Source organism: Camelus ferus, chromosome 9 (genome assembly GCF_009834535.1).
Source record: "Camelus ferus isolate YT-003-E chromosome 9, BCGSAC_Cfer_1.0, whole genome shotgun sequence".
Taxonomy (NCBI): Eukaryota; Metazoa; Chordata; class Mammalia; order Artiodactyla; family Camelidae; genus Camelus; species Camelus ferus.
Genome location: NC_045704.1, coordinates 62,019,983 through 62,038,709, shown reverse-complemented (window position 1 = coordinate 62,038,709; position 18,727 = coordinate 62,019,983). Strand labels below are relative to the sequence as shown.

General features: G+C 34.1%; 1 protein-coding gene across 3 annotated transcripts in view; it reads right to left on the bottom strand.

Annotated features, from left to right (window-relative positions):
- Positions 1-869: 869 nt before the first annotated feature.
- TRIM33 (tripartite motif containing 33) overlaps positions 870-18,727 on the bottom strand; it is a 114,751-nt gene continuing 96,893 nt past the window's right edge. For 2 of the 3 annotated variants that reach the window (XM_032486985.1, XM_032486987.1), the window contains 9 exons: positions 18,441-18,573; positions 16,920-16,983; positions 14,434-14,593; positions 12,943-13,292; positions 10,718-10,841; positions 9,285-9,359; positions 7,365-7,517; positions 5,897-5,947; positions 870-5,817 (listed from right to left, as the gene is read on the bottom strand). In XM_032486985.1, the coding sequence (XP_032342876.1) occupies positions 5,605-5,817; positions 5,897-5,947; positions 7,365-7,517; positions 9,285-9,359; positions 10,718-10,841; positions 12,943-13,292; positions 14,434-14,593; positions 16,920-16,983; positions 18,441-18,573 (1,323 nt within the window). In that variant the 3' untranslated portion in view covers positions 870-5,604. The remainder of the gene's footprint in view (positions 5,818-5,896; positions 5,948-7,364; positions 7,518-9,284; positions 9,360-10,717; positions 10,842-12,942; positions 13,293-14,433; positions 14,594-16,919; positions 16,984-18,440; positions 18,574-18,727) is intronic. The other variant, XM_032486986.1, reaches the window with a different exon arrangement.

The following is an 18,727-nucleotide window of genomic DNA, read 5'->3' as shown; positions in this document are numbered from 1 at the left end:
AACTATGGACCTGCACCTTAATTTTCCATAGGTACCTTCAACTCAGCAAATCCCCAAACTAAACTCATTCTCCTCTACTCGTAATCTTTTCTCCCCTGATTATTTTAGTAGATACCATATAAAATATACCTAAGGCAAGTACATGGCCCCAGTTATTGGTCTATTTTACTTTTTAAATCTAAAATTTGACTATTTTCCATTTCCACTGCTAGATAGCCTAGTTTAGGGCTAACCTGGATTACAGCCTACAACTGCCTCTCCACTTCCAGTCTTCTCCATAACTCATTCTTCATAATTAAAACGATCTTTCAAAAAGGCAAGTCTGATTATGTCAACTCTCCAAGCCCCATCCTGCTTAAAATTCTTTTCAGAGACTCCTTGTTGCCCGCAGTGTAAGGCCCAAGCCCTTTAATGTTGAGTTTCAAGACACCCTGCATGAAAAGGACTCTGCTCATTTCTTTAGGTTAGTATTTTAATACTCCAACTTACACTCTACTCCAGCCAAACTGAATTTTTGGGGTCCTGGAATACACAGATGTTCTTTTAATTTTCAGGCTTTTGTAATACTTCTTTTTCATTCTCTCTTTACCTGGTCCACTGTCCTATCTTTCATGAATGAAAGAGAATGCTTCCCTGACCAGCAAAATTGGGGGTCAGATCCTTCCCATGCGTTACTATCTACATTCTGTGTTAACCCTATCATAGCACTCATCATTCTCAAATACAGTCTAAAGACTTGTGAGGGCAGGAAGGTATTTTATCTTGTTCATGACTGTATCTCCAGTGCCTGGCACATAGTATATATTTTAAAAATAAGTTTAAATGATTAAGTCCCAACTCAAAAAGGAAGGAAAAAAAATTCATTTGAAAATGTTTTCAATTTTCTAATTTAATAGAAATAACCAAAACAATGTGGCTTTCAAACAAGGCTTTAAACTGATCTAATACAACTTCTACAACACGTTCCAGAGCATTGTAACAAGAAATATTTACAGGCAGCGAATGCATTAAATAACCAGGAAAGGAAAAGCTTGCTTTTATTACACACCAGCAAAAAACACAGGAAGGGAACAATTAGAAACTGTAACTTTGTTTAAAAAATTAAATATGATTATTTAGAGAATACAATACCACAGAAACAGCACTTTTTCTTTCAGAATCATACTGAAGGATAGTTAACTATGTGCAAAAATAATAGTATTTGTAGTAATGGTAATAATGAGGGGAGGAGACGAGCTGAAATACTGGAAGCAAGGAACTAGTAAGGCTGTGAATTTAACCCTTTCGTGTGTAGGTATGTCTACATAGAAAATTAACAGGCTTTCAGATTGCACAAAATTTTTTATAGGCGTATTTACATATTTCACTGTGATTTAAAACATAGTTAATGCCTACATCTCTCAAACCAGGAGCAGACATGCATTTCGTTCTTAAGACCGAAATTTAGGCCACACTTGAAAGGGAATATTGCAGTGGCACTTACAAAATCATTTCAGTGCCTTCCCACACACAAATTTGGTGAATTTAAAAGTCAAAATTAAAAATGCTGTTCTTTTAAGATCACTTGCTAGAAAAGGGCTAAATGTAATTTTGCACATTTTGTAGTTTGATTATAATAAATGTATCCAAATTGACTAATTTTTGAAGATAATTTTGTTTCTCAGACACAATAAAAAAATATATAAAAGACCACAAAGGCAAACACAAGAAACTAAGATGGAAGAAATGCTATACATGCATTTGACCAAGTAAAAGAAACCATTATATCCAAGAGTACGTGTTGAAATCTGAAATGTCTACATAAACTGTGGCATATAAATTTTTTCTTAAAAAAGTACCTTCAATTTTTTTTACTCAAATGCCTACTTTTAAAAAAATATGCAACTTTCCCCAATTTTTAAAATAAAATGCCACAATATAGTCATTAGCTCCAGCATACATTTAAATTTCTTAATTTTTAAAAGATAGACTGGGTGATATGCATACAAACTTTCCTATAAAATCACCATCCAGGAGGATTATGACATGCTATTAGGCAACAGACTTAAAGCAGTGTTATTGCTTTATCGAGGAGGAGATAACCATGGGAAATAAAGCATCCAGGTCTGGTATGTGATCACACTGTGATATACCTTAAGCTTTGGATCACCTCCAGCAGACTATTAATATAGACGGGATGAATTAAGAATTCATGGGATGAATTAAGAACTTGATTGTTTTAATCAGAGAAGTTGGGGTGGATGGATTTTATAAAACTACTCACTGATCCAATGTTAAATACACAAATAAGCAGTGCTGACTTCAAGAAATGAGATTTTTATACTTCATGTGTTGTATGTGAGTGGGTAAGGGACTTAAAAGGCCAAGGGAGAGCAGCTACTCCCATTTTGAATACTAAGAGACTGTTTAACATATGGTAGGCTACAGCCCAAGGGCTGAGTCAGAAACCCTAAATCTACTGGCTAATTAAAACTAATCACTAATAGTTACATGGCAGGATACCTGCTGAGGTAATTAATAAATCTATAATTTCCACACTATAAACCCTTTGCTTGTATTTAAAAGCATTATTTCTTTGGATTAACTGAAAATCTCAAAACTGTTACAACAAAAAATCAGAGTTTAAAATTCCCTTATAAGAAATGGAAGTCAGAAGGTACCTTGTTGATTCCAAAAAAGAATAACTTCAACAGTGGATACAATGCCTTAACCTTTCTCCGTGGTAATGAGTTGATGTTTCTATATAGAACATGACCTACAATTTAACCATACTTTGGAACACACACACTTCACCTTGCAAAGCAATCCGAAGCAATTCCTTCACTCAGTGAATCAGCTGAGCCAACTGCTAAAAAATAAAAATTTAGGCCAATGGAACACGCTGAGGGACACTTTGTTCTTAGTGTTCTGAGGGGAAATGAAAGCAATAAAGTATGGTGAAAACTTTGTAAGCCTTTAAGGAAATATTTAATATCTCCAAATCTAAAACACTGCCTTTAAACCAAACTGCTTTTCAGGGATTGATACTCGATTCTTGTCTTTTTTAAACAAATTAACAGGAAAACATGCTAAGATTATCTGAATATCAATTTAAGTTTTTGTATTTTTTTAGTTACTGCTAAACAAATTGGCTTATAAACACAATGATTAATGTGCAAGAAAAATCTTAATGAACTCTAAGGTGAACATCTTCATTTAATGGTGGTTTGTTGACAGTTATACAATTTAATAGTAATTCTTCAGCAGTATAAATTATCTTCTGTTAACAGAAATGGAGCCTAGTAAATGCTGACAATAAGTGGCTTTTAAAGAACCAATTTTAAATTAAAAGAAAAAACCCGAAAAACTCCATCTAACATGGAAATGTTTTGAAGGGAACATCTTACCTTTTAAGGCCTCAGATACCAAAGAAATAAATATTTACTTAGAATTTTGTTTTTCCAACCCTGTTGGTATTACTTATTATCTAAGAAGCATAAAAAGGATTCATATGAAGAGCAAACATGAAGTATTAGAACTTGATGGCTTGGCAAAGTGAAGTTATACTGTTACGCATCTCTTTCCAAAAATGTGCCCTTATGTAAGTCTCCTGATAAACTGAAATCATGATGTGCTGGGGAAGAGGAAACACGCTCTGATAAAAAAAAACGTTTTAAAACAATTTTCTCCTTCTTGTAAGAAAACTTAAGATTTTGAAATTTGAGAAAAATGATGAACTTTAAAACATATACCAAACTGTTTTAACTTATAACAAAACTAAAAAAGAAGCTAAAAGAGAGTCACAGAATGAAATAAGTCAACAGCAATAATAAAACCAACACACCATCAAAAGGCTTGACTCATATTCATGTTTACCCCCACCATTTGTTAAAAGAAAAACCCAAAGAAATTTGTATAATAATTTCTTTATAGCACTTTATTTGATTCAATACGCACTAAAAAATATTTACCTCTTAGACAATTATGTCAACTTTTTTCTGAGTAGTCTACTGTCTGAGCTGTTTATGCTGAATTTTTAAAAAGGCAAAAATGATTTGCCACAAATCTGCTGACATCTGAAAAATATCTAATGGCAAGTCTTCTATTTTGGTCACTTTACATTCTAACATGTCCATACAAAAGTAGGACTAAAATTTTTAACCCAACAAAAGAGAAGCCTGTACACAGTCTAGAACACACATCTTGGATCTGAGCATCACAAATGAAGAGAAGGAAAATGAAACAGAGCCAAGGTGGTTTATCTGCCTCGGGTGCTGAAATCAGAGTAGTAAAGGTGGGTTTACTCCAGTAACCATTCAAGTGGGGATTGATTGGCTCATTTTCAGGATATACTTACAGGTCTCTTCTAAGTCCTTTAAGCCCCTAGTCCATGCAAATGTCCCACTTGGTGGACGGATGAGTTATCTAACCCCACCGGGTTTATTTCAATATTTTGATATTTTAATATAAGCTGCTTCTTGAAGATTTTCTGAGAAGTCTGTTCTCTATTAAAATAAGATAGAACCTCAAAATATGAATGTGAACATTAGAAATAGACAGCATATATTACAAATCCATTCTTGATAGGAACATTAGTAAGAATACATATTAGCTTAAAAAACAGGCTCAGCAAATGTTGCTGATCTGCCAGAAGTTTTAGTTCACTATTTACAAATAAGACAAAGTGAAATACAGAAAATTTTACACATTTGGTAGTTGACAGATTACTGTTTGCCAATAGTGGTCTATCAGAAAACTGATATGAGGGAAGACTGGATAAGAGCCAGTTGTCACCTTCTCAAACAAATGTTAAATGTACAGAAAACTGCATTATTTTCAATTTTCAAACATTCTGCCTTTCATGGGAATAACTGTATGATCCGATGATTTGATTGCGAAGTGCAATTCTGTGAAGTGTCTTCTGGAAATGACTACTGTAATTACATGATCTGCTACTGAAAAGTTACTATATTTATTTCAGTGGACCATTAAAGGTGATTAAATGACGATCAATGGTTGTGTTTCCTAGACTCTTAACTATGAATAGAAAATTAAACTACTGTTGAGTTCTTTAAACCAATATAAAAACTAAGGCCCAACAGCATCAAAATCAGAAAAAAAAATATATAATGGCATGATGTAGGGCACATCTGCACTGACATCAAAGTGGAATCTGAACAACTTGATTTTTAAGTAGAAAATAAGCCAGTATGTGTGTGGAGGGGGAGGCATAAAGTTGTTTTAATAACTGCACTTTAGTCCAAAGAGATAATTTAATAAGCAACATGATCCTCAAGTACTCGAACACTCAGTATCCTACACCAGTCAACACCAAATGATCGTCAATGTCTGCCCATTCTAACAATGAGTCCTCTTTAGTAACAGAAATCTTCAAATCACTTCACTTTTGCTTTTGTTTTTACTTTTAAAGTTGCAAATAGAGTCCTCTCCCCTTTTCTTGACAAGAATGTGTTTTCTGTCCATTATTTCAATCTAACACTGTGTAAAAGCTATCAGTTTCTTCAAGGAGGTGCCCACTGTAGGCAGGATATTCCAGCAACACTTAAATAAAAGTTTTTCTTTTCTTTCTTTCTTTTTAAACAATTGATTTAAGTTCATATCATTTTACTTTATATGTACTGGTCTCTCATCTGACTTTAGGCGTTTTCTGCGGGGCTGTATAAAGTCTTCGTCAGAGTCCTCAGTTACCTCACCATCATCCTCTTCCTGCTCAAACTCTGGCAAAGGTGCGAAGGTCCTGTCTGAGTAGATCTCTGTGAGTTTATCTTCAAAGTACAATGCAACTGCTTTCCCTGCCTGAGCTACTTCTGAATCAGCCTGCAAGCAAAAGATAGGAATATTCACCTATTGGTAATGCATATTCCTTCACCAAGTTTGCATGGTCTGAAAAGCTTACCTTCAAATTAATCTCTTGTGTTTCTGCATAAACTTGAACAACTTTCATCATCTAAAAAGGATACCAGAGTCAAAAAAAAAAGGGAAATTATAATCCTTTCTAAAGTTATAAGACTGCATAGGATTGGTGACGAAAGTCAGCCATACTAGGAGGAACAAATTGCTATTACCAGATCAAGTGCTTTCTAAAATTATACAGAATACGGACCCACTTTCTTTACAAAGCTACTACTAAAGCTACTGTGAAATTCTCTCAAATTCTGAATTAGTGGCGTCAACCTGAATAGGAGTTGGTCTGACTACATCAATCTACTTAAGTGGTTGTTGAAAGTTTGGCCGTTTTTAAAAGAACACTTACATTTGTTTTACAAATTTTTCACTTAATCAGAATTCTATCTGTATGGCAACTGGTTAATCATAAATTATTTAACTACTATTAAAGCAGTTAAAAGGGGTCTTCTTCCCAGCAAGTGCTAACTATGGTTCATCAAAGCATATTTATTTGAAAATAATCTAACTGGATTGAAAAATAAGACAAAACTTGGGACTGTATTAATTTAACTTTGAGCGAGTGAGGTTTTACTATATTCTTTGTGGCATATTACTATAAAGGTGACTAAACTTTTCACCTAGTAAGAAACTTTTTGTTTAAATTTTTAAAAGTCACCTAGATGCTTCCAGAGGCAACTCTGAGTACATGTTAAATGATTCAATGTGATTTTTTTAGTTAATATTCACATGGCACCCAAATTTCATCAGTAATAAAGATTTTAGTTATTAATCTTTTTGAAGATTTTGTGGATCCTCATCCAATTCCATTTTTTTCTCCTATAATAATGAAAACATTCCTTAACAATAAGAGACTTGACCTTTCACAAAGAAAACAAAAATTTCCTTGAAGGAGGTATATATCTACCACATTTCTTCTGAAAGTATGGAGAGCTCATCTTTAGTCTCAAAAAAATACATAACCAAAGTTAATGAAAGTCACATTGCTGAGATCAGAACTCAGCATTATATACTCAGAGCTACTATTCAGGTGAGCCACCTGAGTTTATAATTTTAAGGCTCTATTATTTATATGGTCAATAATGAAATCAAAGGACACTAGTACAAATACCTTTCCTAAATGTACTCAAAATCATTTTAATCATTGTAATCATTTCCCACAAAATATACTTAACTACAGATTACTTTCTATACTTATCTGAAGCCTCAACATGTTCAGGAAGGGGTATTCAATAATATTCCTAATTTATTATATTATATTTAAGTATATACTTCAAAATACATGCAGTAAGCTTTCTTCTTTGGAGCTGTGGATGCAATCAAATTTCACTTCTGACAGAACTGAAGCAGAATAAATTTTTAAAATCAACTTTGAAAATTTCTTGGCAGAAAAAACAAAAAACAAAATAAGCAAACAAAAACTAGCAATCCAAGACTCTATAGTTTGGAAGCTAACATACTTCATTAAACCTTTCACAGTTCTTGAAGATCAAACGAACATCAGCCACAAAGTCATCTGGGATTTGGTAGTGTTGGGAATGTTTTTTTTGCAGCTTCTTTTTCACGGTGGATAAATCCATTGGTTTCTTTATAATTTTATAGTAGTTTGGTATCTAAAGAAACAAATAAGAATATATAAGGATTCTCCAAAAATGCCAAAGTGTTTAATTTGAATTTGGAAATGCATGGCACATTAATTTTAGAGAGAAACATGTGTTGATTATTGAGCCAGCTGCATGCAAATTCTGAGTAGAGAGAATTGTACTTTAAATCTTCTGCCTCAATCACATCATGAAAATCAAATCATATTCAGAATGTATGGCGGTCTATGGTTAGTGAGGGACCCACAGTTCTATCTTTAATAAGTAAATCTGGAAAGAAAGCAGTCAGCAAGGGCAGCCAGCCACTAGTGTTAAGGACACCAGCCCATCCAAATTGTATGACTCCTATTAAAAAAAGAAAAAAACAGATTCCAAAATGTATTATTATTATTATTATAATACGGTATCTTTTAAAAGAGAGAACCTTGTAACATAAAGAACTTCGGACACAGCAATAGAAGGAAAAAGACTGTAGTAACACAATTCAAGTTTTATTAACCATTTAGTGATCATGCCGGGGAGTTCTGACCCCAACTCTTGGCCAAAACTTTGTAACCTTGGGTAATAACTGAACACAGAGAAACTATTTAAACAGTTATGAAAATGAAATATTGAAAAGTCATTTTCTACTGAAAAGCCCCTTAACTTGAAGACCAGGCTTCCTGGTATCAGATGATTACTATTCAAACAAAACATCTTCCTTGTATCTTTTTGTACTTTAAAATCCATTTCTGAGCCTAGCTAGTAAACAGATTACTATTTCAATGCTCTGTAACAGGCCTGGTATTCAGTAACATCTTAATTCAACAAGTGATGGCAAGTAAATAAAATACATGCAGCATATTTTCATCCCATTTATGAGGCCCCGAGCATCCCTGATATTCCTTTTATTATGGGACTTTGAAGCCTTTATTCCTTACAAAAGGTTCATTTAAGATAAACAAAGGGTGTTGGCTTGCAAAATTTCCCCATAGTCTTTTCTTAATCTTGACTATTCATAAAAGAGGATTTATGAAGGCAGAACCAGTGTGAAAGAGTCAACTTTACACTTTTATTCAAATTAATACTTACATAGAAATTATTTTCTCCCCAAAGTACATATACTAGAATCTTAGAAATAATTTAGTCCAATATCCCCACTGTAAGTTTAAAAAGTAGAGGCAGAAAATTTTGTAATTTCCCCACAGTTATAAAGCTGGTTAATGGCAGAACTAGGAGAAGTAGTTAAGTCTTCTAATTCCTAGTTCAAGACTCTTTCCATTATATTTGTATCCTTTGTGTCCATCTTAAAAATAAAAGAGAACACTAAATTCATTGTCTTCATCATAGCAACAAAAATCTTTAAAAACAAACTCCAGTTTTAACAAGTGAATCTCCATTTAGTCCTAATAACATCAAAAGTACTTATTAATAAGAAATTTATCAGCTTTTATTATGCTAAAAAATTTTACATAGGCTACTGAATCCTAAAAATAATCCAACAAGGGAAGAAACAGTTAAAAAAAAAATTAAAAAAAAAAAAATTGTGGGGGGGGGGGATTAGGTTTATTATTATTAATTTAATGGAGGTACTGGGGATCGAACCCATGGCCTTGTGCTTGCCAAGCATGTGCTCTACCACTGAGCTACACCCTCCACCCAGTAGAAAAGAGAACTTGAGCACCTTGGTTGAGGTCAAGAAGCCTGAGTTTTAACAAAAGAGTTTGGGCTCTGGCCTTAGACTGTTTAAGTATTATACTCAACTTCTTTATCAGGAAGGTACTAAGGTAAACAACTCACCGAAGCAGGAACTGGTTCCTGGAATTCAATACTTAATTCATGGCAATAGAGGTAAAGCAGAAGACGTTCACATTTCTGGCCCAAGAAAAGAAAGGAAAACCCATGAAATGTTTCCTCCTCTAGTAAGATATTCTTGAGAATGAAAACTTTATCAGTACAAAGTATTATTACAACAAACTGAACATAAGCCTCCCACATTACTACCTATCCAAGTAAATATATACACCCAGAGAAAGATACCTTGCTTCCCGTTTAGTTTTGAGACTGTAAGTTCATTTAAAATAGGTCAGAAGATAGTCAACGATAGAGTGCCTTTGTTCTTATCTGATAACTCAAGTAATTCATCTACTATTACCTCAACTATTTATGCAAATGGATAGGAGTCATAAAAGCAACATACAGCATTTTGTACAACAATTTATCACTGTTGCTACTCATTATAATTCCCCAAGGAAGGCAAGATACATGCTACTCCCTTTCTTGAAGGGATTCTTCTGAGGTTCAAAATTAAATAAAACCTGTCCGTGTCTTCTTAATACATTTCTAGAATTTAAAAAATAAAACCAGAAGTAAATTGAAATGCATTTTACATTTATAGTTTCTATTTGCTTATACTTCTTTTAATATAAGTTTGTATACTCTAAACACATACCTTCTCCTCAAAGACAGTGGAGGGCAGATTTTGCAAGTTTATACATCAGATCAAAGCCAAACATAACTGTAATGACCACAGAATTATGTGAAAGATATTTTGTCATTAGAGATCAGACTACAGACCAGATCAGCAGAAATCTGAGTGAAATGAGGAGAGGAATTTGTATTTCATTCTTCATACGATGGGAAGCTATTAGAGGATTTTAAGTAAGGAAGTGATAGTTTTTAATATGTAAACAAGTCTATGCACTGCATAGAAAATGGACTGTAAGTGGGCAAAAGTACAAACAAGGAGTTCAGTGAAGAGATTATTACAATAGTAGTGCAGATGAAAAACTATGATGACTGCCTAAGAAGAATAGTCAGGGGGGAAAAAACAGTATTATAGTCATTCCTGATTCTTCTATTTCTAATACATTTCTGGCTTGAGCAACAGAGATGACTGGTGGTACCATATGATAATGGGGATTATTGAGGGAGGAATGCAAGTTTTTTATGTTGTTATTAGCTTGTTTTTACTGCCTTTGCTTTCTGAAGGAGAGGATTAAAAATCAAGATTTTGGTTAGGAAATGCTAAGTGTGACAAAGCCAGACATAAGAGCCTGGAGCTGAGGGCTAGAGATAAAGATTTCAGAAGTCATGAATACACCATCAGATGCTGAGCTTAAAAAGTGAAAATTTATCAGGTTACATGTATATTACACTGAAGGAAAAAAAAAAAGACATATAGCCAGACAACTACAGAATCCCTAATAATAATCAACTTTTTTGACACTTACCCTTTGGTCCACGGGACTTAACCCCTGTGCAGTTTTCCCCTTCTTAGTATGTTGCAAGTTATCACAATCATATTCAACTTCTGGTTTCCCAATATCCCTGCAAAATGTGCATATCCAGTCTCCACTAAAGAAGGAAATAGGCAATTAGTCCATGTAATCATGATAAAACCCTAGGGAAGCTGATTTCCTAAAGGTAAGTCTACAGTTTCTTTCCAGTTCTGTGGAAAAGAGAAGTTCTGTTTTTGCCAAATCTCATAAAGTGAAGTTGGATGATAAAAACCTCCCAAAACATTTCCATTCTTCAATTGATTACTTTCTGGAAAGCAATATAAAGCCAGTATCTCTGTATTCAAAGGGAGTCTCTTCATAGCACAAAGCTCAAGATCAGAACTTGCAGCACAGGATCAATTCTCAAGACCCTGGTTTTACCATCACAATGACTCCATATGCATGAAGAAGACAAGAGCACAGGATATGGAGTTCTTCAGGTACCTTGTACTGTTTTGGCATGTATTAAACATGCCAAAAAAACAATTCTTTTTTCATGACCAGTCTTTTAAATCTGCTCAGTCAATGGTTTTTTTATATCAGGATTTCTATTAAATCATAAATTCCAATATGATGACTTCAAAAGCATTCTCCCCTTTCCCTCCCCATATATATTTATGTGTGTGTCTAGGGATTATACTAAAACTATGTCAACCATTTCAGTTCCTTCCAAAGCACCTGCCTTTGAGAGAAAGCTTTCAGTGGCAAAATTCTAACATTCCAGATGTTACTATCCAAAGAAGCAAAAAATCTGAAGTCTTAGTTTCAAGACCAAAATGCCAGTGCTTTTCTTTTCTAGAAAAGTTAAAAAAAAAAAAGGCCCTTCTTACATCTATGGCAAATGACTGTATCTTCTAAGATTTAAGTAAGAATTGCTAATTCTTCAGAAAAAATATTCTGGCACTCTTCATACATTCACTACTTTTCTAATCCTAAAGGCTGAATTTTGAAAAAGGGGAGCATTATTCAACTAAAATTATTGCTCCTCAGGAATCTGAGAAGAAATGTGAATTTTCTATCTATAGGTAGAAAAGAAGCTGAGTTTTCCCAAGGACACTGGTTTACTTTCTTTCACGTAAAGAATTTGGGGTAAGGACTGGTGAAGAAGGAAGGCTAAAAGAAGTAAGTATGATTCTACTATTTTTGATCTCTGAAATCAACTGGAGATGAAATTGCAAGAACATAAAATATGTTAAATGTAAGAAAAGAAAGAGTCTTCTAATCCAAACTCTGCCACCTGAAGATGCAGAAATTAATGTCTGAAAATTAGTGAACTGTCCAAACTAATTAAGTTAGTTCACTACAGAATTACAACCAGACTACAGGTATCTAACCCAGATTTGTTCTACTCTATTAGCTAGTATCATCAGCTAGTCTTGGGTGCCCACCAATCAATGTTTTAATGCTTGAAATCAGACTTGGATGCCATGGGGTCATACAGCCTGAGGACAATGCTCATACTTTGCCCCAGTCTTTATCTTTACTCCAAGTTCTTCTCTTCTAACTAAGGAATTCAGTTAACTGTCCATTCCAAAGTTAATGTCTAAAAGACATTCCAACTAGAGGATCAAAGAAAAAGTCTGAGAAATCTACACACAGTGCTTCAGCCAGGAACTACCAATTAACTGCTCCCAGTGGTCAAGAGGAAGCTATTCCTAAAAGAACTCAAGACATTCAAGGTGTTTTTACAAAGTACTTGTTTTTTCTTTAAAATGCCTTTTGAGAGCTTTCAAACATGAGAAAAATAAGTCTTTGGCAAGATCCAAATAGAGTTGCCTCAAACTGAATAGCATTCACAAATAAAGCCATTATTATAGACCCTATGAAGATTGATGGCAATAAATAAAAAAATTATCTTCAAGAGGAAATCAACTAAGTTTCTCAACACCCTAATCCTTTGCCCCTCATAATTTAGTTTTATCTCATTTGCCCAAATTAAGTATAAACTGGAGGCCAGGAAATAGTCTATTTTTTATCATTAAAGCACAACTTAGACCTTGGACATTTCATCGTTCAGCTGCTTGTTTCTCTAGAAAGTAATGGAATAATAGGCTCCCTGTTTTATAGAAGTATTATGCACTGGCTAAGAAGACTATCTGTCCTGATTAACTTTGTTTGGGGGGGGGGTTGGCTTATAAAAATAAACAACAACGAAAAATCAGTTATTTCACTGGTACCTTGGAAAGCTAAGAAGTGTTGGAACATGACAAGTTAGATGAAAGACCTTTGGACACTTTTCACAGCACAAGAGATCCCCTCCATTTTGGCAGACAGCACACCAGTCTTCATTTGGGTCATCATCTTTGCTGTTGCCATCTCCTCCAATCCTTGTGGACCTGTGCATGAGGCTTCGAATTGGGGACTTTCCATTGACGAGGCTATTGAGCCCTGACTGTTTGCAGCTTTCATTCGTGTCTGTAGGTTCAGTTTTCACGTGGTTTTCCAGGCTTGCTAATGCATCCAACTCACTCTCCAGATGCAGGTTGGTAGAGAGAGGTGGTGTCAAGCTACTCTCAGGACTACTCAACTAAAACAAAGCAAGGACAAATTCTTGAAGAATCATTTAATCCTTATTGTAGGCAGTATGTGTTTAGTTTTGTCAACATGTATATACAACATGATATACTGACATGATTATTTTGAAATTTATTATTAATTATAAAATTTGACATCCTATTAGTAACGTAAAAGAATAAAAATAACCTCAAAATTATTTAGGCATGTTAATGTATGATTTCAGCAAGCAGTATAGTATTAGTTCACTTGAATAAAGGAATTAATTAAACTGTTAGACAGACTAACTGGGAATAAGTACAGGGTTATACTTTTCCTGCCAAGAGCTGACTGTGATGCACTATTTTTCACTCAATAATCTGTCGCATAGCTTTGTAGAATTTTGAAATATTCTTCTGCCCACTTATTTTAACATACTAAGATTACGACAGTGTAAACTCTTCCATCATCCTTTTGCATCCAGTTTTTTGGAGGTACTTTCCAAACCAAGTTCTGAATGAAGAGGTAACACTGCTCTCTAAATCTACATAAATTGCATTCAATATACTGATACCCTGAGCTGAAACTTCTATGTGCCAACCATGTGGGAAATGAGACATATGCCTGGGTAGGAAGGAAAAAACCAAGATTAAAATTTCTAAACAAAGAGACAAAGAGGGACTTGGGCCTTCTTTCATATAAATTTTATAAAATGTTCCATCTGAGGAACTCTAAAGTCATTAATAATTCATAAGCCAAAGGCAATCTTCCCATCACAAAACTCTTTGATCGTTAAACTTCTTTCATGTCAGCAGTCTTAATCCTGAGCTCATAGGTCTAGGAAAATAGCCAAGGATCTTTTTGTAGCCTGAGACTCAGTGTAACTACTGAAATGATTAATAAATTTAGAACAAGAACCCAAACTAAAAGATAATTTGAAATGAGTCCTTAATACAAGGACTTAAAACAAGTAAGTCTTTTCTGACCAATTACAGCTGACACTTAGATGAAAAAGATCAGTTAGAAAAAGAGAGATTTGGCTTGTACCAGGCATAAAAATAAAAAAAAAATGAATAAATGCCCAAACGACCACTATTCAGATTAATACACCCCAAAATGGAAGAACTAGTGAAATGATCTCCTTAAATCCCTGACAGACTCCAGGGGGAACTTACCATGCAGGCACTCCTCCTGCCATCCTCTGTCTTTTCTTGTTTCACGGCTCCTGAAAAGCTGCATATTTCATCTTCAGTGCCAGGTTCTTGCTTGACCTTCACTTGATCAGACTTGAAACTAAGACTTGTTTTTTCAGCAGTTCTTCCTGACGACCCACAGCTAATAAAAACAACAAATAAAGATCACATATTTGTAATTGTTTTTATATACACTATACAGTCAAACTTGATGAAATTCCTTAAGTTATATGAAATGTTCATTAAAGTGAAAACAATTTATTAGCTTTATAGCAGATAAGGATATTTCATAACACAGTTAAGAGGAGTATGGTATAAACATAGCTTCAAAATTTTAAAAACGTAGATCGAACTTTCAGAAGACCTTAGAAACACATTTTATGGTCTGAGGCACTTATTGTAACTCATTCACAGAATCTAGGAACAATCATTTTCCCAGGCTTAGTAGTACAGAATATCAGTAATTGCTCCTCTCTCTATGAAAGTTCAAATTCTTCTCTACCCTCAAATATCTGAAGGAAACAAAATCAAAAATGGTGATTCATGAAATGTTCTCAAAGGAATCACTGTTTTAGCCTCTGAGTCTTTACCTGAATTGATGTGATGATAAGCTAAGAAGACAGGTACATGACTAATCAGTTCTATCTAGACCACAAAGCAAAACAACCGGCAAGGGAAGTGAGTAACTAAGACTGCAATACTGCCGAGAACAAAAACATCTTTCACTCAATTTGTACTTTTAGAAGAAATGTACTGATTATTTAAAGTGTAATTCAAAGCCAAGAAAGTATATAATTTAGGACCAGTCTTCAAAATGCATATAACACATATATACAAATAAAAAATTCATGTATCTTAAATAAAGTCTTTATTACATTGCACTAAATTATTCAAACTAAAGAGTAAAAATCAGTCAACATTTATCTTTAACACAACACACACACACACACACACACACACACTCTCTCTCTCTCTCTCTCTCTCTCTCTCCCTACCCCACCATTTCTTAGCTCTCTGTCCACCAAAAAGACATAAGAAACCATGAATAACCAGTAGCAGTATGTGTCCCTAGTACCCAGGAGACTGTCTCAGAGCACCATTTCCCCATTAACATGACCAGGATTTTAGAGAAATGGCTTGATTTCAGGCCTATGGCAAGAAATGTACAAGATGAATCTGGAACATCTAAGAGAAAACAAGAATGCTTTCAAAGACTATTGGGGTTAGAGCAAAAGAACTAAGAAGCTAACTTGAAAAAGCTCTGACAGGCCAAATATGGAACAATTTAAGCACCAATAAAAATAACATCTATAATTTTAGAACATAAAATATGTTTAAATGTATGAGCTCATAAAGTTGATAATACTCATTGGTCACTGTTGGAGGGTACTGGGAATCAACTCATTATTATAAAAATAGGTAAATAAGGAGACAAAATCAATGTATTCTGCCTTTAAAATTTATTTATTTATTTATTTATTTATTTATTTATTTATTTATTTATTTATTTATATATTGGAGGGAGGAATTTATTTCATTCGTCTATTTAATGGAAGTACTGGGGATTGACCTCATGCATGCTAGGCATGCATACTACCACGGAGCTATACTCCCCCCATTCTGCCTTTTTTATAATCAAAGAGTTGACAGAAAAAAGTTTCTGCTTACAGAAGTATTCTAAACTAATAATTATTAAAGCATACCTTCTTTGTTTAGCATTTGTAAACCAGTAAAAAGAAAAGAGCTAAGGCAATGATCATTACTGGCTGTTACCACAAAAAACAAACAAAAAAACCAACCAGACATTTTGTGATCCTGATAGAAGCACACATCACTACAACAAAATATTCTTCCCACCTAGTTCCCTCGAATCAAACCTGAAACTAATCAACCTCCCTGATCTAAATACCAATACAGAGAAAAAAAGAACAGGCAAGTGTATTTAATGACAAGATGGGGAAATGAGGAAAACTCTGTAAGAGAAACAATACATTTCCTCAACAAATATATTGAGTTTGACCTCAACACATGTGTTGATGGTAATGATGGAGTTTACCTGAATCTGATTCAAAGAAACCATTAAAAAAAAAAAAAAAAAGCATTTGTGAGAAAAACTGGGAAATCTGAACATTAACTAGAGCTCTATTGATGTGAGAGAGCAAGCAATTAAATTTTTTTAGGTGTGATAATAGTTGCATGGTTATAAAATTTCTAAATCCTTATCTTTAAGTGATAAATACTAAAACAGTCACAAGTAAAATGATAAAATCCCTGAGATTTATTTCAGAATAATTCAGACCAGGGCGGAATGGGTGCGAGTATAGAAGAAATAAGACTGGTCATAACTTGATCATTGTTGAAGATAAGTGAAAAAGTATATGGGATTTCATTATAATAGTCTACTTTTTAAAATATGTATTTGAAATTTTTCTTAAGAAAAATAAAGCTATTAATAATTTAATACTCACCTGCCTCGACTACCAGTACTAGAAGTACTAGGGGGTCTCACAGGTGTGTGAGAATTGGATAAACCTGAAAAACAGAAAGTCAAATGGGTATGTATGAGGGTAAGAAAATTCAGAATTCTACCTACTAGTTACAGAATTCAACATTATTATAATGCAATTTAGCAATTCTTGGAAATCAGACCTAGTCTTAGTCTGTAAGTTAAGAATGTCATGTATAATTGTAGGCAGCGATCAATCCAGTTTCTCTCAGCTGAGCCCAGACACCATTCTCAGAATCCTCTCAGAGCAACACTATTTAATCCATGAGAACTACTAGATCAAGAGAAAGCTATTTGCCGTCTCACCCCGTCATTAGGTAAATATCCTACTTATATTCCTATTAATTATTCATTCCTTTAAAAACCCTGGCATACGTATACTAAACCTAAAATATAATGATTCCAAAAAATGTATTAATGATACATCTCATGAAAAACTCTTATTTTAAACCTGAACTGTTCTTACTCTAGAAATAATGAAGTGGTTATATTTCAGTAAGAAAGGAATAATCAATTGACACCAAAAAAATATATCCCATAACGACTTCTGCACTGTCAATTTGTTTAGAGTTGCTTTAATCATTCATTCATGTAAAAGGGTCAATAAAACTGGGATTCTGGAAGAGAGCAATATCTCATGGACTTGATTAACCACACTTTAATAGTTTTCAGTAAATTTTGATGGTTTTTTTTTAACTGCTAATTGAAAATTTACTTGCCCTTCCTCAGTTTTTGCCTTCTAAACAATTTTTCAATTTTTTTCATTATTTAACAACATGTTTTAAACTTGGGTTGAAACCAAAGAATTCTTCAACTGACAACCTGTACTGTAAAATATAAGACATGGAAAGTAAATGCATCTATAAATCCAGCAAAGAACAGGAAAACAGTTAAGGGTTGGGGGAGGGGTACATTAGAGTTCTGAATAGTATACACTACAGATATATATTAATATTATTATTTCAGTTCACTGAAGCCTGCCCACATTATTTGAAGAGAGATAATAGAGCAATTAGGGAAAAAAAAGTTACTATAATAGTTATGTCTCAACTTGGCAGCTGTTTGGTCAAACATCAGTCCAGATTCTGCTGTGAAGATATTTTTTAGATGTGACTAACATTTAAATCAGTAGAATTTGAGTAAAACATAATGACACAGGCCTCATCCAATCAGCTGAAGACTTTAAGAGAAAAGAATGAGGTCCCCAGAGCAAGAAGGAATTTTGCCTGGATTCAAGACTGTAACATCAACTTTCCCCTGGGTCTCCACCCCACCTATCTGCCCTGCAGATTTTGGACTTGTCAGCCCCAACAATCACATGAGCCAATTAATTCCTTAACTTCTCTCTCTACACACACACACTCCCACGTACACCCCCTTTCCTATTGATTCTGTTTCTCTGGAGAATCCTGACTAATACACATACTGAAAGATACTTTTTTAAGGTGTTGAAGAAATGAGGCAGTACCTCAGCTGACTTTACCTGATGATCCTGGAGACAGGGCAGAGGGTCCTGGGGAAGGATTCATGGTGCTTGTGGGCTGTGGGGGTAGGTGACTGCCTGAGATGTATCTACTTAGTAGATTATCTAAACTACTTGAACCAGCATCTTCCAACTAAAGAAAAAGAACAAAGATAAATTTGCTTTGATTGAAGCAGAGGAGAAGTTATTAATTTCATTATCATAATCAACTTATGCACACAGTTTACTAACATATTATCCTATATCAAGCTCAGCTTAATTGTTGTTTCCTTAGGCTTCCCTGAGGA